The 20939-nt window shown below is 38.0% G+C and overlaps 1 protein-coding gene across 29 annotated transcripts in view; it reads left to right on the top strand.

Annotated features, from left to right (window-relative positions):
* The window catches only part of DLG2 (discs large MAGUK scaffold protein 2), a 1043894-nt gene that overhangs the window by 608609 nt on the left and 414346 nt on the right, over positions 1–20939 (top strand). For all 29 annotated transcript variants that reach the window (XR_010828657.1, XR_010828656.1, XM_048080922.2 and 26 more), the window contains one exon: positions 16546–16599. Coding sequence is in view for 27 of the 29 variants with exons in the window: in XM_048080922.2 (XP_047936879.1) it covers positions 16546–16599 (54 nt within the window). In the remaining 2 variants the exon portion in view is untranslated. The remainder of the gene's footprint in view (positions 1–16545; positions 16600–20939) is intronic.

The following is a 20939-nucleotide window of genomic DNA, read 5'->3' as shown; positions in this document are numbered from 1 at the left end:
CCAGGGTATATTTTGTAGATTTTCATGCCTTTTTGAAATAAAATATTTTGTACTAAAACAGGCAAATCTTTATGATTTTTAATGTTTTGCCTTTATTGTCTTTTCTATCAGCATTAATTGCTAAACTTGAATTGATTTTTTTCAGTTAGGTTGGGCCCTTCTATTATTATTTTTCAGTTAACTTTGATTACAAGTATTTGGGGTCTTAAAATTAATTGTTACTAGTGGACAAAAAAGATTGCAACACAGTAAAGGACATACTGTTTAAGGCCACTTGTTCCCTACCCTTGTCCCTACTACCATGTAGGTTTCAGTCTCTCTCTCCTCTCACCTCTCTCCACAAATACTAATTATATTACTTCCTTTTAGTAATCCATTTTTAAGAGAAGGTGAGGAATCGAAGAGTATAAATGTTGTTCATTCTGGTATTTCATCTTCTATATCTGATATTTCCATTTCATCATGATTTCCTAGCAACTCTGAGATTCAGATTTGTGGTAAAGCTTGTTTGGTACAGGGTGACATCCAGTTCCAGAAATTCTGTGCAATGTCAGTCTTTGTGTGAATTGTCTGAGTAGACAGCCCACACGTATGCTACGTCCTCCTCCCTAAAAGATGCCATCACTAAAATCCTGACCTTACTGAAATCTTCAAGATTTCTGTGGGCTCTGTATTTTATCGTAACAAACACGTCTGTTCCCTGATGGGTGGAAGTCCTATCATTTCTGCAGCATGATAACACCTCTCATAAGTGCAGGGAAAATATACCCAAACAGGTGAAGAGATAACTTGGTTGTACAACATCCCTTTGGCAGTGGAGTGGAATGGCGTCCTTTGGGAGACATAAGAAATCCTTCACATCCCGTGGTTGTTAGGATAGTTTTTTGGATTTAGTCACGTTTTAAAAAAAGAATAAAAAAATAAATAAATAAAAACAAAAACAACAACAAAAAAACTCTTTGTTGCTAGATTATTATGTTTTGTCACAAAAATTCTTGTAACGATTTTTCTCATGCCAGTTCTATTTTCAGTGCCTATCTTCCAAATTTTCCCATTTATATGAATATATTTTGGCTCAGATTTTAAAGGGGTCTGAGAGTTAGGTGACTGCTGCAACTGAATATAAATATATGCAGTTCTCTTTAGGTTTTTGTTTAGTTGTTTTTATTTCCTCTGGGGAGAACCAGCAGTGAACAGTTTAGTCCTAAATTATACAAGAGGAACATTTTAATTTTCATGTGTGTTTTCACTTCTGAATAGTGTAACAACATCTAGCTAGGCAGTTGTGTGATTATCCCAAAGTGAAACATCTGTCTCAGTTCTAATCTTGCCCTCCTATCCTTCCAGTGACACTTTCTGATTAACTTTTTATTCTTAGGATAGTAATTTGTACCAGAGATCTAATTAAGAACTTTATGTAACACATCCAAAGTCCTCCTTTTGCAAGTCTGTCTCACCTCAGTACCCCTAACGTTGCAGCTTTCAGTATGAAGCATTCTGAAATGTCTGATATTTCAAGCTATCTCTTCTGGTTGAAAACAATTTCAGCTATTGAGAATCGTGAGCAAGATTCATTTCATTCTTTCGTCCCGGTAAGGAAAACTGTAACATACCTCTAAAGTAAGACATGTTTTTAAATTGAAATTCTGAGCGTTAGGTTTCTTTCAGTGGGGGAAAATGGCTAAATTGAACTTCTCTGTTGAGTTGAAAAAACTTGGATCTCTGACCTCAGGTCTTCTGGATGGTTGTGTTTCCAACTGATGCATGGATGAGTGGGAAAGAACAGCCTTTAATAAAAGCTTGCAATTTCTGGGAAGAAAATGCACAGTTCTGTATGTCTGGAGTTAAAAGATGGTGCTGACATTTCTATTTTATCATTTTAAGGTTTGCTTGGAGAAATAGATAGCTTATATTAAATATAATTCTTATTTCTGGAAAATTATGTAATAGAGGTAAAGCTTTTAAAAGAGGAAATATTTATCAGCTGCATTTAAAAATATAAATGGGTATTACTGCTTATCACTGAATGGCATACAGTAATATGATAGTGTGTATTGTGTATGAAATAAAATAATTAAGGTGACTGATCTGTTCTATGTTTATATCAATATGGGTTAATAATTTCAATCATATTTTACTTTATATTCATGCAATGTGCTCTGGAAATATTTATTTTCCCATATGTAGCAGCAGATGCAGGATGAGGCTTTCTGTGGCTGGGTTAGGTGAACAAGATAGGGCATGCTGTAAAGGAAAGAAAATATTATTTTTATTTCTTCCGTGTATTTTCATTTCATGTGAAATGTAAATTTTATGGGGTATCTCTATAAGAAAATGCATGTATATTGTGCAGAAGACATGTATATCTGAATGATTAAGTATATTATCAGCAGTCTGAAGAATTATGTAGCTACTAATTATATCAACTCAGTGCCTTCACTACCTTATGGGCTGGTAACAAAAGCTGCTTGGATCTCTGTTTGTGTATGAGTAGAGAGCTTAAACTATAATTGAAAGACATTTCAGAATGTGTCACAAAGCATATAGTGGCATGTGAAGGATGGGCTGACTTTAACTTTGGAGTCTCTTGATTTCTCCTTGTTACAGCTGCCCTAAAAAAAAAATGGTGCCTCCTGCAGATTCTGTGTTCTTCTTGCTGTAATATTTTCTATGCTATTTTTCTCCCATTTCTCTGAAGCACACAATGTTCCCATTTCTCGTCCTCTCAACCAAACATTTATTTAGTATCAGGGTCAGGTCTGCAGCAGGGATTTTATATGTTAGTGCTCAGAATTGGTACACCTGCCTGTGAAGTTGGTTACCTTTTCGGAAGGACCGTCAGATTAGGTGTTAATTATCCCCAGACCTCCTATGGCGAAAGTCAGGATTTACAACAGGCTGAGAGTGGTGAGGGTGATATTTCTGCCAGGCATCATGATTTACTGGGGGGGTTGAGGGGTGTGGGGGGATATGTTGAAAATTTTCAGTTTAAATTGGAGGGTGGAATTGCTACCTAAAAACATAGGATAGGAGGAGAGACGGCATCTGTCCGAAGTGTTCTTTAGTAGAAAGCTACCTCATGTCTGCTTGTCAGTCATATGAGATGGATGTTTTTCACAGCTGAGTCTGAAGCACTGTTGTGCAGACACAAAAAAAAAAATCTAAGCTCCTAAAGCTGAATATTTTGAGGACTGTGCTTGTGGATTTGGATGCCTGCGTTCTACCCACATCCTGCCTTAAGCAGCCAGGTCCTTTTATGTTTCTAAATGCATGCTTAATCCTCTTCCAAGGTGTTCTATCACTTGATGTATAGTGCATAACTTCCACTGCGTTCTTTGTCAGGACATGTTTTCTTTTTCATTCCTGACAGTAATCAAAGCTTGTTTTTGAAAGTCTTTTCCTAGAGCTTTTCCAGCTATTAAAAACAAAGAAACAATACTCCAAAATGTCAGACACCCAGAGGCATTATTTTATTACTATTATTATTATTGTTATTGTTATTATTATTATTTTATAACAAATCTGCCTTGACATTATGAACCATTTAATATTCCAGTGATTTGGGGAGATCATGTAAATGCATGAAAGGTTGTTGTGACATTTGAAGTTCCTCTAATTGATTTGCAAACTCGTCTTCTCAATCTTGGTAAATCGGTTATGACAGTTTTTAGGTTTTATGTCTCTGTGATTGTTACATTCATTGTTCGATACAGTGACAGTGAGAGGTCAATGTTGTCTCTGTGTACAAGAAAGGTTGTTTCATTTTCTGGGTAAGTGGCTTTTAGTTACACACGTTCACACTGTAAATCCAGAGAGCACAAAGCTCTGCCAGTCCTGCCCATATCACTGTAATTAATGTGTAAGAATAGTAGCACCCTAGATTTCTGAGTCTCGCAAAGAAGAAAATATGTCTTCAAATCAGGAACTAGAAGATAGCATATACTCAAGGAAGAGTCGTATTTCAAAGTGGTGCCTTACGCTGTTTTTTGTGACTACTTCATCAGTAAAAAAATACCATGTTACTTGCTGCTACATAAGTCACTGTTATAATTGCCCCCATCTATTTTAATTCGGTTTTAGATAATCAGTTTTTACTCTGTGTTTCTGCATCCATTCTAGCTGAAACAACACTGTTTAGAAATGACGGAATGTTAAAATGTAAAGATGGTGAAAGACCTCATAGGTCATATTGCCCATCTGCCAAAATGTGAGTACTGCCTACAGTATGCATTTTAGTGCTTAGTCTGAGTTTATAGAAAGAGTTTTAGGCAATAAGGCTTTTATTTCTCCTCTGGGGAAATTACACTATAGTTTGATGAAATTGCCACATAGTTGTATCAGTGTGTAAAATCTGCTTGCCTGTCCTTGGCATGAAATTGAAAAATATTCCAATGTTAAAAATATTCAAATGTTTGTTGAAATATAGGAAAGTATGATTTTGCTGATTTTAAGTGGTTCTCATCATCATTCTCATCAGAGAATTTTTGTCATTTCTTCCTTTTCTTTTTAGTCCAGCTTCTTAAGTCTGTCTTTCTGGTATTGACATGTCTATTTGTACCGTAATGTAATCTCGTCAGGTTCACAAGGATGCTCTTCCTTCCCTTGATTATTTCTTGACAAGAATTGTGTTCAGTTTTTGGTTGGCCTATAATTTTGATTTAAATAAGGTGTATTTCTATGGTCCTTTATAACTTCTTTGAAAGACTGTCAGTCGTGCTGCACCCTCCAGTCATGTTGTTTGTGCTTCTTAGACTTATAATGGCCCCCAGTACTTTATTTACTTAAGCAATGCCATACAAAAGAACTCCTTTTATGGCACTCTTAGTACTTATTTCACATTCACTCCCTTAATATGGTTCCATTGTTCTACAAATTTGTGGTGCCTTGCTCTGTTGATTTTGTGTTTTGAAAATTTTTGGTAAACGCTATTTCTAAGAATTAAGAGGTTGACAGCAATAGCATCTTCATGGACTATACGTTAGCAGAACAAGGTGTAGCTTTCCTTCTTTAGGGAAAGGTCCTCAATGAAAAATAGTTGGTTGCTACTCTATGTGTTTCTGTCTGTACACAGGACTTTAACTTTCCTTGTGGCTGTGTATTCCTTCCACTCTTTGTTTTCTTTGCTACTCAAGACAACGTTTTATTAGTAAGACTTTTGTTCTTTTACTTTCTTCTGCTGTTCCAGTCTCACCTCCAATACATGATTTGTAGATTTATCAGGAACTAGGATGAATAAAGAAAAGACACCAAACAAATATCTATTCTAAAATGAAATTTTGGAACAATAGGGGTGTTGCAGGCAAAGCAGACTCAACTTGGTTGAATTCAACTTTATTGCCAATTAATTAAAACATTTAATTTCTGAAATGGGTATTGAGAAACAAGACAAACAGTGGACGTAACACTCAGGGAAGACACCTCTCCTCTCTCTTCCCCATTTCAGCCTCACTCCAGACGCCTCTTCCTTGGTTAACACCACAGGTTACACTCAGCCCCTTCAGTGAGGTGACGGCAGTGCAGAAGGTTGGGGCCTGGTGTCAGCAGTTCTCCTTTGGGAACTGGGCAGCCTCGGCCTCTCCTCACAGAGCCTGGCCTTGCTGCCTCCTGCTGACATCACCTTGCCCTGTGCAAGGTGGAGGGCAGGTGTAATACACGTGTCACGCTTCAGTAGGACATATTCCTTAAAAGAGCCACTGTGACGTAGAAGATTAAGTTAAATTAGGTCCAAAGAAATTGGACACCTTTTTTCCCTTGGAGCTATATAATGCATTTTATTTTATTTCAGCTATGAGGGAAATTGGACCTAAAAACTAGAAGAAAGTGGTATGAATGTGTTTCCACATTCCATTCTGAATCAAGATCACATCATTTTCTGTTTTCAGTAACGACCATGTAGCATTACATGGCATCATGAGGGGCATCCTCTCTCTGCTCAGCAGCCTGTTGCATTCCAGCTGCGTGCTACAATCTGTGAAATGATGGAAAAGTGGCAATTTTAGCATGCACCGAGCAGCAAGTCATCCACAGAGCCAGTCTCTGAGACGGAAGGGCCACAGGGAGAAACCTGAGACAGAAAATGGTTGGCAAGCCCTATAGTGAAAAAAGGAATAGTTGTAATTTAAGATAGTATTTCTCCATTGAGAAATGTATTTTATGCCACTTAAGGCAAAGTGTTGTAAAAAGCCTGAATTGATCTGAACCCTGAGTATCTTTGCTTTTTACAGTGATGTTTCTTAATTTTCGGATAATATGAGTGTGGTGGTCCTGCACAGATTTAGGATTTGAAACAAACTGTTGACAAGCAACATATATGGGATTATTTTATTTTTTTATTACTTTTATTCATCACCTAGTGATTCTGGGACATGAAGGTACACTATGGGACAGCAATTAAAATATTTTCAGAGGTTTTAGGTTAGAAGTTTACTTCTGCTGACACAAAAAGAAAAACCCTGTGCTCTCCAGCACAGCCGAATTTGATTGAGTTTGTTGCAGATATTCAAAGCCAAATTTAATTCTTTATCTTCTCTTAAATTCTTCCTAATTGTTGCTAAATATGCATTAACTATGTGAAAGCATGTGGCAAAATAGCTTTGGTCCTGTACATGTTTAAACAGAATAAATGAGTTAAGATGATATGGACCACAGTAATGTCCAACCCTTGTCCTGGTAACTTCGGTGCTGAAATCGGATCAATGGTGATTTTGCTTATTTTCCTGTGCTATGTGGAAACCTTTGTAAAACTCTAAAGAATCTTTCCTCTGTATTTCTTACTCTTTGTGTTCTATGAACACTTTTGTCTGTAGCACCACTAAGTCTTGGTCTCTTCTATTCATTCCAAGTAGAGGTGGGTGCTCTTTGGCACCTGCTCGCTTATCACATTAGTTTTGGGCTGCTGTACACAGTGCTCAGTGTCACTGATCAGCTCCTGAGGGCAAGAGTTTGGTTCTTTGGAATTGTCTTTATGCCGTGATAAACCTCCGGCATTGATATGGAATTATATTAATTTCCCTATTTCACATTAGTTTTATGTTCATTTTTTTGTTGTCTTCATCTGTGTTGTAATTTTTAGTCTATTTGTTTCTGTGTTTTTGAGGCTGGTTACAAAATTCTCCATGCAGCGATAAATGTTACGTTCAACTTGCAGGTACTGCAGGCTGTAAAAAGGTAGCAAAATAAGATATGAGATAACTGCTTTGTGAGCTTGGTCTGCCATGATTTTAAAGTAAACAGACATGCCACCAGCGATGCAGCCTTTGCTTTTAAAGAGAAAGGAGGAATATTTTCTCTCTCTGGAAGGAATTTCATCTTTGTTCACATCAAGGCTGAATCATGCACTGTAGCAGGTAGCAGCATCAACAGAATGACTTAAAACTGGATTATGAGGAGAAGGAAAAGATTATGAAATAGAAAAAAAAAAAGAAAAATAGAAAAAGAAAAAAGAAAATAGAAAAATAGAAAAAGAAAAAAGAAATAAAACAGCTCAAAGAAGTCCCTCCTGTATCTGAAAACCTGCACTTTAGTTGCCTTGCTTCCATTAACCAGCTGGCTAAATGCATGCATGCTCTATAAATACTGTCAGGAGAAAACTAAAACTAATATTGAGTAGAAACATACTAGCTTACATTTCGATTCTGTTGAAGCAGATCAATGTTTTACCATTAACTTCAATTATGCAGGGACTTTCACCCAGAAATTTTTAGATCTGATAGATATAGCAGAATCCCATTAAGACATTTAAAATGGAAGGTACAATATGCTTTGGTAATTTCACCGTAGAAAGTAAATTAGATTACCTCTTAGCTTTTCAGTAGCATCACTGAACCCTTTATTTTTGCAGTGTGTATTTCCACTAATACTGAATGCAGTGTCAAGGCAGATTTTTCCAATGTTTCCTCTTCTTTTAAAATTGTAATGAACACTATAAAATCTGAACAAAATGTATACATTATCAGATGTCAGAGTTTTGATGATAATACACTTATAAAAAGACCATATGGGATGGATCTCTATTTTTGCTCTAAAGTTTCCAGATCCAGACTTAGGAACATAGCAGAAACTGACAATGCTTGCATGGGTTAAATCTGTTATTTTTTTAAGTGATGAACACATTTACGACAGAGTTTGGGAAAGTTCTGAAGTACCGCAGAGATCAGATCAGAGGATAGAACAGAGATCTAGGTAACGAATGTTTATGGGCCCATTCACTTTCCAAAGGCCATGAACATGTGCTGAAGCAGTATTTCTAAATACAGGATTTAGGCCTAAATTTCTGTGCAAAGCTAGAGCACTGGTGTAAGACAAGTTGCATCAATTTCTTTTGTGAGTCAGTAGAGATGTGATAATAGGACCTCTGTGTGAGTCTTCTTATGGCATTTGGCATCCTGGAATGAGACAGATGGATCCACTCTATCTACTGGTAAGAAGGTTATCACCTCAAAATTTAATGGGTAATAACATTTAGTTGAATGATATCTTCACTGGAAATTCAGATGTGTCATAATTATCCCTCCTCTATGGAGCTTTTTCATTCTATGGAGCTTTTTCCATTGACATTTCTGTGTCCTTCACTGGATCAGATTTGGGCAAAAAGGTACTGTTACGTTAATTATTGCTAATCCAAACAGCTAACGGGCAGTATCAGTACATGTGAAACTTCAACAGCTGTAAAGTGGGTGCTTTCTTGTCATTCTTCTGACAACCTGTGGAACCCTATGAAAATGATAGTTTTTCCTTAGTCCTTTAGACGTTTCCTTTAATGTCACAGGTAATACAATTTTAAATGGGAAATTACTCCTACAGTTTAAATAAAAAACAACACAAAACCCCAAGCCCCAAAATAACACCACCTTATTTGAAAGGAACTGTTTACCTTTAAATAGCTTTATATGAGGTTGTGTTACATATGTAGGTAAAGGCCTCAAGGATTTCTTGAGGCATTTTTCTTCTATTCTTGACAGCTGCAGCCTTGCAAGCAAAGCTGCTTTTGACTTCTGTTTTATGTCCCTAAGCAGAGGTAGGATTGTTTACTGAAAAGTCAGTCTTTAAACTATCAAAAAGGCTCCTGATCTTTTATATTTTCTTTTTAACAAAGAGCAAATGACTTTTTCTCCTTCTTAGTCTTACAGTTTGTAATTCAGTTGTAAATACGACAAAGGTGCTGTGTTCTGTGATCTTGAGGCTTCAGAGCATGCCAGAGAATTACTGTTTTGACATCTAAATTATCATTTATTCTTTCCTCCCATTGTGTGTCTGTGTAAATCTATTTCTTACAGTTGTGAAAGGAAACTTCTGAAAATATAAAATAAATTTAAATCAGCGTTACCTTCTAAGGGCCTCAAACAGTCTGAAATAGTATCAGAGAGATACAAGGTGCTCTGTTCTTGTAAAAATATGGGGGCTGCTCCACTTCGCATTACTAAAACACAACATAACATTTTTGAAGAAAAATGGAGTTGCAATGGAATATTCCACAAGGTGTTTTAGAATTTAGGGCTGACTACCTAGAAAGACAAGTCCTTAACTCTGACTTACAGTCTGTTGAATCAGGTCTCTGCAAAAGATGGTAATAAGTCACTGACAACTACATTTACTTTTTAAATGGTAATGCATACACTGTTGTATTACTCAAAATTTCACCATCTCTTTATTTTGAGTTTACTTACATATGATAATGGAGAGTGATGGTGATTCCTTAATAGGAAAACAAACAATTGAGAGTTCTGACTCAAAGTCACAACTAGGTGAATGGTTTCAAATTAAATTGGTCACATGCTTGTTTTAATGTTTTCTGGTCAAGGAGTAACGTGCTGCACTCGTTATTTTTAAAATGCCTCAGTTACCTTGTACCTATGCAAGTAGTTTCATGGTCTGATGTTGAATACAGCATTGCATAGTACCAACAGTTAAAGCAAGGAGTTGTGCATGGTCCAAAAAGAATGACTCAATATAAGATGGATAGTCTGTAAAACCATGAATGCTGTAAGTAAAACCAGTCAAGCAAGAAAGGTAGAAGGAGAGTTCATTTCGTCTGAGGTATGAGTCATGTCACATACTTGTAGAGAATTTGGTAGCAGAGGAAATGTTCATGAACTAGACTGTGTGCCTTTTTGTTCTCTTTCTAGCTACGTCAAGTGCTTTTGCTGTATCTTTCTTTTAAGCTGTGCTTTTGGTGGAAAAACAACTAGACTGTCTGACTCGCTGCAAGCAGAACAATCTCATATATTTGTGGAAGCAAAGTCTGTTGTGCTTGAGTCCTTTAAAAAGAAAAATAAAATCTTTCTCTTTTTTTTCTCCACAAAGCTATTCTAGTTTTGTCCCAGCTACGCCAATCTGTCACTGCAGCTGTCAGCATGATGCCTTTCCTTCAAAGCACAGAGATGGCTCAGCTGAAAGCACTGCTTCTAGTCAAGGGCAGGAAAAGGGCCTATGAAGGGAACACTAGTTATAAGGCTGGTAGCCTGCGCAATCCATAGTCAGCATAAAATAATACTTACGTATGGGTACAGACTAGAGCAGAAAGGAAAGTGGACATGGAATGGGAAAACAGGATCATTCAATTCAGTACACTCAGTAAAATTCCACCTTTTAGAAATTGGTCTGGATTTATTTTGCAGGTGAAGAATTGTGACTAAGTTCACTAAGGCCTCTGGCCATTTTTAAAATCTGATTGTGAAGTCTGGAAGCTCTTTGCATGCTACCTATCTTAAGAGAATGCTGTCACTCATGAACTAATTATTATGGATTTTAATTAATCCTGCAAGTTAGGTGATTAGACATTTAAAACTTTTAAAACTCCCTACATAGTGATAGAGTATTTAGTTCTTGCCAACCGTCATCTCTCTTAAAATTTTGATCAAATTGAGCCAGCTTTGCTAGAGGTGTTTTTTAGCTGGGAAAAGTTAGCAAAAGAATAATTAAATGTCTTGTTGAAGATTTCAGAGCAGGTCAAGGGGCAGAGATGGGAATAACTTCATTATCATTGTCTTCTAGAAGGCCATTTCTTCTCACCCAGTCTCAAAAGTGGGTGGATAGTTTATATATGTATAGGTATATAGTGTGACAGATCACAGTAGGCTGAGATTCTAGAAAGAGCCTAGAGCCTTTTTTGCATGCATTTGTTAATTTATGCACAGTTGGAAGTATTCTTGATGAGTTGATGAACTGCTGTGTTGGATTTCTCAACATTCTCCACAACTGAAGCAATATCTGGGTATCTTTTTTTGAGCATTTGGTGAATTTGAGCATGTGGCGTTTTTAAGTCAGAGTAGATATAGCCCATGATCTCAGAAAACAAGATCCTTCTTGTGGACTGCTACTTGTAATCTTTGATTGTCTCTTAACCAATCCCTTGAGTAACTTCACTAGGATTACTAAACTGTTTTGATCTCGTTGTGTACTGCATGGCTAGTACTATATTTAGGGCTCTCTCCAGTGCTTGCAAACTGTCTTCTCAACTTTCCATTAAAACCTCCTGCTTTTCTTGCAGTGATCTACAAACATGACACAACTAACAAAATCAGAGTTGTTTTCTGTACTTCTATTAAATGCAATGTTGTAGCTCAGGAGGTCAGTGTTCTTCAAATTACCATATGCTAGAGTCACCAAAACAGAATGTTTTGTGTTTTTTTTTCTGTCCAAAACCAAGAAAAGAATCCAAACAGCAAACACAGACTCACTATCCCACACACATGTGCATGCATGCACACATACACACGTGTGCATGCATGCACACATACACACAGTGGGTGGCTATAATTGCTATATCCATCTGAAAGTATTGCTCTGTGAATCTTATGCTCATCTGTCTCATTGGGATGAATATCTCAGAAGGAGAAAATTATCATTGAAAGCTGAATTTAACTTTTCAGTTAGTAAGGAGTACAATGAGCATTGTGCTAAAATGAACCCTGAATGGCATTCTTGCTTGAAAGACAGTTATTTACAGGTGCTATAGGAAGGCTAGGTAGGAGAGATGATGGGTCAGGGGAGGATCACTGGTATTCAAAGGAGCAGCTTAGATGCTCAGACTTGTGCTGTGGAAGGGGTGATGGGCAAGGTGAGAACCTGGGGGTCAGGATTAGGTAGGAGGCTAACGAGGGAAAGATCCTGGTAGGTGCCACCAGGAAGCCTCAGCAAGGATTATGATGAACAGAGGGATGTGATTAGAAAAAGTCAGATCAGTTTATGAAGGGTAAATTGTACCTTGCAAACCTGACAGCTTTCTGTGATGAGATGACCAGCTCTGTGGATGAGGGGAAAGTAGTAGGTGCATTTTGCCTTGATTTTAGCAAAGCTTTCAGCTCAAATTCTCAGTCTTGTAGCCAAGTGAGAGAGAGAGAGTGACTGGATGGGAGTGCTGGAAGATGTGTGGGACACTGGCTGGACCACCAGGCCCAAAAGGGAGTGGTCAGCAGTTTGATGGTCTGTGGTCTGGCTGCTGACCAGTTACTTGTGGTGTTTTTGCTGAATTGATACTGGTGCTAGTGCTAATCTCTTCATTAATAACCAGAATGATCAGGTAGAGTTTTTAGCAAGTTTTTAGATAACATCAGAATGGGCAGAGGAGATGGTACACTGGCTATTCCAGTTGCTGTTCAGAGGGATCTCAACAGGCAGGAGAAATGAGCTGAGAGGAACCTCATAAAGTTCAATGACAGTAGGCAGGAGTTCCTACACCTGGACAGAATAAAACATGCAGCAGGCCAGGCACAGTCTGGCTAGGCAGCAGCTTTTCAGAGTGGACAACAAGTTGCACGAGTCAGCCATGTGTCCTCGCAGTACTAAAGGCTGACAGCAGACTGGGCCACGCTAGTAACAACCTTGCCAGCAGCTTGAGGGCTGTCTGCTCCCTCAGACCTGCAAGACTTCATCCAGAGTACTGTGCCCATTCCCAGGCTCCCCAGTATGCCAAAGCATGTTGGATGGAGGATGACCAAGGTGTTGGAGCACAGAACAGTGGCAGGGTCTGGTGCACAGACTGTACAAGAAAAGGGTGGGAGAACTTGGTTTGTTCATCCTGGAAAAGAAGAGCTTCTGGGAGGAATCTAACTGCTGTCTTCAAGCATATAAGGGAGATTTGATAGGGGGATTGAGATACTGGCTGGAGAGGAGACGAAGCCAGACTCCTCTTAGGTACTCCGAAGGACAAGAGGCTCCATACACAAGTTTCATTAGGGGAAATTCTGACCAGATATAAGAAAAAGCTCTTCTCAGTGAGGATGTTTGGGTCTGAAACTGGGACCTAGCAAGGCTGTGAAAGTCCTGAAAGCAGCTGGTCAGTGAGTGATTAGGAAGAAATTCTTTTCTTTACTCAGGTACCAGAGCAAGTTGCCCAGAGAAGCTGTGAATGCCCCATCCCTGGGAGTGTTCAAGGCCAGGCTGGATGGGCCTTTGGGCAACCTGATCTGATGGGAGGTGTCCCTGCCCCTGGCAGGGGGTTGGAACTGGATGGGCTTTAAGGTCCCTTCCAACCCAAACTGTTCTGTGATTCTGTGAAAATTGCTATTTTTTATGAAAACCTGATATGGATATAAAGCTTTGTTCCCAAATTGAGTTAGAAGTAATCAGTATAGTATAGGAATGCTTTGGAAAATTACTTCTGAAAGATTGTTATTTAATAGATACTGTTTTTTAAAGCAGTGGAAAGATGCTTTCATTCTGAAGATCGAAGACTTTGTTTATATTTGGTATTAGAGCTTTTCACATTGTATAAAAATACAAAAAACATAAAATCAATGAAACACAAAATTTGGTAGAGACAGTGGAATATTGTCAAAATTAATCTTTTTCTTCCTGTAGCAAAGGTATCAGTGTTTATATTGAACTCCAGAGTAGTGTAGGCTAAGATTATAAAAAAGTAACCTTGTTTAACCCTCAGTGATAATACAGTTATAAATCATTCCATATGCCTAAAGCTAAAAATAGTATAATCAAATGACCTTCAGCTTTTATTTATTATTTCAAAGTGCCCAGTGTTATGGAGCACAATGAGAATAAATGTGTGTGTGTGTATGTGTGTTTGTGAAACATCTTTTCAGATACTACACATCTTTAGTATTAAACTATACATTACTATGATAACGGATACATGCCATGCTATATATACACACCATATTATATGTATTTTACTTTCAGTTTTTGCTTACAGGTTGCGCAGTGGTATAGAAATAATGGCCTTAATCATCAGTGGCTTTTGTGCAATAATGTACAATTTCTTTGAACACAGGGTTATCTCACAATAACTGGAAAGAATCTTACAAAATTGGAAAGAAACTGTGATACCCTCAAAACATTCAAATTATTGCACTAATTAATGTTACATTCTTAATTCAGGTTATGTTACTTAGGTTTGAGATCATACAATCATAGAATCATAGGATGGTTTGGGTTGGAAGGGACCTTAAAGACCACCGAGTTCCAACCCCCTGCCATGGGCAGGCACACCTCCCACCAGACCAAGTTGCTCAAAGCCCCATCCAGCCTGGCCTTGAACACCTCCAGGGATGGGGCATCCACAGCTTCTCTGGGCAGCCTGTTCCAGTGCGTCACTACCCTTACGGTGAAGAATGTCCTCCTAATGTCTGACTGAATCTATCCTCTTTCAGTTTAAAGCCATTTAAAACCCTGCAGTGAGTATTTAACAATAGAAATGTGATTGGTGTCTTCAATAGCACTGTGCTAATATATCCCTGCCATGCACAAAGAGACCCTGCAGTTTCTGCAACTTTAAAGTATAGGCAGTCCTTCATTGGCTAATATGCAAATAGATAAATAGGATTAACGAGCTACTAGGCTAAGCATTAGTATGTAGGAGTAGTTTGATGTCATGCCCAAAGGGTCTTTACTGACCAAGCAGGCATCAGTCAGGTGGAGAAGGGTTGCCCTCCATCACTTGTTGTAGTGGGCTGACAGCATGTTGATGTTTCTCCTCCTTAGTCTTTGAGCTGTTACCAACTCCATCTCAGCAGTTCTGCCTCTGACATTTTACTTATAGTGTGTGACTCTACTATATACTTTACCACAGCCCTGTAATTTTCTCCAGTCTGAGCCAAGGTTATGCAGATGGGTCAAATCAGAGCTTGGCCTTGGATAACCACCACCGAACCCCAGAGTGGGACAGGGAAGAGGTTAGGGCATTTTGGGTTAATGGAAAGCAACATGGGTATGGGTTTCATCAATAAGCTAAAGATCAGGTTGCACAGCTTTACAGATTCACAAATCTTTTTAAAACAGGTCTATACTTCAAACTCAACATCAACTGAGTGCACATGAAACAGTCAAATTTTACAGTTTGGATAAAAATATCACATTATACATGCATATATGTATACTACATAGTGATATAATATAGATAAATAGTATAAGCATACAAAATGTTGAGTTTTATATTCTAGAAAGATCAATTGATCATCTTGGTTTTCCTTAAACACAAAAAGTGGACTGGTAAGGAAAGGGAAGATGTAACCCTCACCCCCAAGGTTGCCTGAATTGTAAATTGAATACATTGTTTCTTATAGTTCTACTCAAAAGCATGGATGTGATCCAAAGCCTATTGAACTTCAAAAGAAATAATGAAGCGAGCCATGATTTGGAGGCTGAGAATGTATTTCGTTCATCCTAAATTGATTGAACAGAATCCAATGTTATATGCTGTCGTACGACATGAGTCCTGCATTTTGGTCACAACAACCCCATGCAACGCTATAGGCTTGGTGCAGAGGAAAAGAATCTGGGAGTGCTGGTTGACGCTCATCTGAACATGAGCCAGAGGTATGCCCAGGTGGCCAAGAAGGCCAATGGCATCCTGGCTTGTATCAGGAATAGTGTAGCCAGCAGGACCAGGCAGGTGATTATCCCTCTGTACTCTGCTCTGGCAAGACTGCACCTTGAGTACTCTGCTCAGTTTTGGGCCCCTCAAAACAATAAGGACATCGAGGCCCTCAAATGTGCCCAGAGAAGGGCTATGAAGCTGGTGAAGGGCCTGGAACACAAGTCGTGTGAGAAGAGGCTGATGGAACTGGGGTTGTTCAGTCTGGAGAGGAGGAGGCTCAGGAGAGACCTTATTGCTCTCTACAATCACCTGAAAGGAAGGTGTGTGTAGCTGGGGGTCAGCCTCTTCTTGCAGTTAACTAGTGATGGGACTAGAGGGAATGGCCTCAAGCTGCATCAGGAGAGGTTCAGGTTGGAAATTAGGAGACATTTCTTCTCAGAAAGAGTGGTCAGGCATTGGAAAGGGTTGCCCAGGGAGGTGGTGGAATCATTGTCCCGGGGGGTGTTCAAGGAAAGGTTGAACCTGGCACTTAGGGACGTGGTTTAGTGGGTGATATTGGTTGTAGGGTGATGGTTGGACCAGATGATCTTGGAGGGCTTTTCCAACCTTAATGATTCAGGGATCTATGATTCTATGATTCAATGGGTGGATGGGCTTTTATACTTTTAACTTAATTAAAAGTTGTAAATTTTAAATGTAATTTAACTTCAATATTAAAGAATTTCAGATTTTTACATTTCTTTTCTCTCTTTTTTTTTTTTTTTTTCTTTTAGGCAAGCCCTGCCCCTATAATTGTCAACACAGACACCTTGGACACAATCCCTTATGTAAGTATTAATTTATTATAATATATATAATTTGTTTATTTTCCCAAATAAATTCTAATCAGTATTGGATAGAAGTTATAAACAAATCTTTCAGTTAATTGTCTCTTTTAGAGTAACACAGCTTATTCATTTCTAGAAGAAGAAATCAGGAATAATAACTGTACTCAGGTGAATTATAACATTATAAGCACATAATTTGTAGTTGAGACTTCAACACAAGAACTGTAACTTACTAAAACTAGCCTTTCTTTGAAAAAAAAATGTGATTTCATTAAGTCGTTCCTCTTTACTAGTAACAGAGAGCATTAATATTTCCTTTTTAGAGCAGCATACACACTTGTAGTTTATTAAGATTCTAGATTCATGGAATAATATTAAAATGATGCAAATAGCTCTTAATTTTTCTCTATATATCCCTTTTGCAGATAATAACTGTACATGACAGATAGCAGCACAAACTAGATGATTTCATATGTTGTTATTAATGTATTTTTACATGGCTTCTATTTTTATGGCTTATAATAAAAACAATTTTACCTTAAAATAAATATATGTTTTTACTAAAGTAAAAAAAAATCTGCTTTTTGCATGCATTTGATAACAATGTCATTGTAGAATTTAAAAACAACCATAGTTGAAGGTAAAAGGCATAGAGAAAAACAAAGTGGATAAATAATAAGACAAGTAACAGGCTTAAGTGATTGCATGCAAGAAAAGCAAGTAGTATGAAGCTAGCCAGCCAGTATCAAATCTTTCTTCTTGTATACTCTTAGTACTCTTTTTAAAGCTCCTAATTAATGTCTCTCATCTGTCGGGTGTTGTCCATATCTGTTTCTTATGGTTCCAATGCATAAATCTAATTATTTATCCACTTATGCTAATGATTTTGCTGGTTTCTGTCTTACAGAAGCCTACTGATGAGAAGTTTAATAGGAGTTATCCTTGCTACCTTTGTTTCTGACAATTTATAAAACTTAGAAAATATTGTGTAGAACACATGTAAAGATCATAGCCAAGAGCAATTTAGAACAATGACACTGCTGTAAAGCAGAAGAGAACTTAATCCCATGTTGGGAATTTCAGCCACTGGGAAGGGCAGAAAAGTTAAATAAAATTTCTCCGTTCATTTGCATCAAACTTTCTTAAACAATTTCCTAGTTTCATTTTGAAGTCTCAGTTTTCCTTCCTAACATCAGAACCATCTGCTGTGCTCTCACTTCCAATAGGTCTGGCTTTTCTTCTGTTATAATGACACATTTTACACTTACTGGTCTCTATGGTCAATCATGAAGGACATTGTGAGCCCCAGTTCTCATTTCCAGTGCTGGACCTGTGCCCAGGACAATCCACAGTTACAGTGTTAGAATTCCTAAATACAGATGCATTACGCTAGTGACAAGATGTTCGATCAATATGATTTATTCTTACAACAAAGTCTATTGATACTTATACACTTTTATACTACTTTTATACTAGTCTCCCTTTTTCTTATAAAAAAATAAAAATAAGACAATAACACGACAAAACACATTCAAGAGAAATATTGACAGTAGACTCAAAAGTGCCTGTGGGCTGCTTCAGTCTCCAACGCATGATGTGAACTAGATAAATAAACAGAAGGTACTTGTTGTAAAAATAGACAATTCTGAGTTAGTCACCTTCTCTTACCCAGTATATGGGAAGATTTCTGTCCCTTAAAAATGGGGCACAACAGAGCTTCCAAAGAGGGGCTTATTTAGACTAGTCAATAATAAATGTCAAGGTGAAACCTATCTGTGGAGTCCAGGCCAACACAGTGCCCCACAGGACATGGGGTCTTTGCTTTACAAATAGACATTTCTTTCTGATCAGGATTTATATGCTTGAACATCCTCCGGAATGAGAAAGACAAACATATGGGCAAACATCCTCTTCCTCCAGCCTCATGTTTGGGAGAGTGGGCTGGGAGACCTGGGTTCTTCTTCATGCTCCCAAGACTGGTTCAGTTTAGTTTGGCTTAGTTTCATTTTGTGGTATTTCCTCTGCGAGGAAGGTGCTGTACTTGCTGAGCCAGAGACATGTTTGCTTCTGTGCGAGTCCCCTGCTGAGTAGGTGAGCATGTGAAAAACAGGTTTACCGACAGCCTTGGCCCATGTCATGGGTTGACTCTGGCCAACAGCCAAACACCCAGTGAGCCCCTCTCTCATTCCCCTCTCCCATGGGATGGGAAGAAAATAGAAGGAAGGCAAGAAGACAGATAGGTGGAGGTAATGACAATTCAATAGGGAAAGCAAAAGGTGTGTGTGCAGGCAAAGCAAAAAGAGGAATTCACTCGCTGCTTCCCATTGGCAAGCAGATATTTAGCCACTTCTTGGAAAAGAGGGCTTCAGCACATGTAGCGGTTGCTTGGGAGACAAACACTATAACCACAAACATCTTCCCCTTCCTCTTCCTTTCCCTGAGCTTTTATTGCTGGGCAAAATGCCATATCGTATAGAATATCTTTTCGGTCAGTTTGGGTCAGCTGTCCTGGCTGTGTCCCCTCCCAGGACTTTACCTATTCCAGCCTAATTGCTGCAGGAGAGGAAGGGAAGAGTGGGGAAGAGAGAGGGCTGTGATGCTGTGCAATCTCTGTTCACCAAAAGCCAAAACACCGGTGTGTTATCAACACTGTTTCAGCCACAAGCATCATAGCATCACATGGGCTGCTATGAAGAAAACTCCATCCCAGACAGACCCAGTACAGCACATATATAATAACATGTAGGTGTTAGAGAGGCTTGTCACTCTCTTAAATATTTGGAAAGACAGAGGAAAGTCTTCCAAAACTCCACGAGCTAAGTATATAGTAATTCAGCTATCGTCATATTATTTATCGTGCAGGAAATAACATTTAGATATGCCCTAAAGTGTTTTTTGTTTTGCTTTGTTTTTCAGACAGGTCAATTCAGAGATAAGAGAAAACAGAATTATTACTTTGAAACTTGAATATGAGTTGTACACCTGCCTTTTTAGCACTGTCGGAACTTTCAGACATGACTGGAGGAAGATTGCGCATATCTAGGAACCTCTCTGGTGAATGTGTAAATAACCTTAGCATTAGTCAGCTGGTTAATAAAGCATCTGAAAGTTATTATTCTTTTTTAATTATCATGAAATCCTGTCTACCCCTATAGGAACAAATTATTTTGTGGATCAGAGAAACTAAGTTCAATTATATTATTTCCTGTCCCATGCTGGATGCATCCATCTTGCAAGTGGACAAGAGAGTAGCCGATCCTCTCTCATAACTGTACCCTATCTAACACACACAGCAGCACTAAGGGTCAGAGCTGGAGTCTTTTTAAGTGCCTGATATTCAGCTCCTGTCGTCATGCCTAAAATTGCATTTGGAGTCCAGTAAGCCTCCTGTCAGAGGAAAAGACAGACAATTTTAGGTCTTAAAAATTGGACCATATTTCCTATGTCCACATTCTTTTCCTCATATCCTGTTTTTCTCTAGTCCTGGGTACTTGTCCTTTCGTTCTTTCCTTGGAATGTGCATTCCACAAATCTGAGTAATTCTAAATTAACTTGTTAAAAATAAATAAATAAATAAATAAAGCAAATGGATATATAAAGGAGAGGTTGGACAGGACTTTGGGCAACCTAATCTAGTGGGAGGTGTCCCTGCTCATGGCAGTGGGGTTGGAACTGGATGATCTTTTAGGTCCAATCCAACCCAAACCATTCTATGATATGCAAGTGTTACATCTTGTGAAAATTTTTGACATAACTGTTTTTTGATTTCTGACTGATACCTTATGTAAGATGATTTTCATGAAACCTGGGCTTTAAAAATACTTTCTCCAGCCTATTTCAAAAACTGTATTAAAACAATATATAATTTTTTCCTTTATCAAATCTATAATTTTCTATAATAACTATTTTTTCTAAATATCTAAATAACTATATTTTTCATTGTATTTAACAAAGTTAAGTAATTCATTTATTTTCAAACATGAAATGCTGAAATAAACCTGAATTTTCAAATTTTGGTAAATAGGTTGTTCTTACTTTTCTCTGCCATTGCTAGCCACAACTGGAAGTCTGATAGATGAATAAATAAACTCAGGCTATTTTTAGTGTTTTACATACCAGATGGAGACTTCTTATGATATCACTCAGCTCTTTACTCAGAAGCACAAGAAACCTGTTTCAGTGTTTCCTTTTATGCAATATAGATCCAATGCATTTCCATTTCAATAAGAACACTGCTATTTGTCTCCTCCAAAAATTCCCGAGTGTTTTCAGAAGGAGGGGGCCTCATAGCAATGACTAGTATTCCAAAAGCATTTTCAAATGTAATGTTTCCAGTGGTC

This window comes from Anser cygnoides, chromosome 1, assembly GCF_040182565.1.
Source record: "Anser cygnoides isolate HZ-2024a breed goose chromosome 1, Taihu_goose_T2T_genome, whole genome shotgun sequence".
NCBI lineage: Eukaryota > Metazoa > Chordata > Aves > Anseriformes > Anatidae > Anser > Anser cygnoides.
This window is presented reverse-complemented; position numbering and strand designations above follow the sequence as displayed.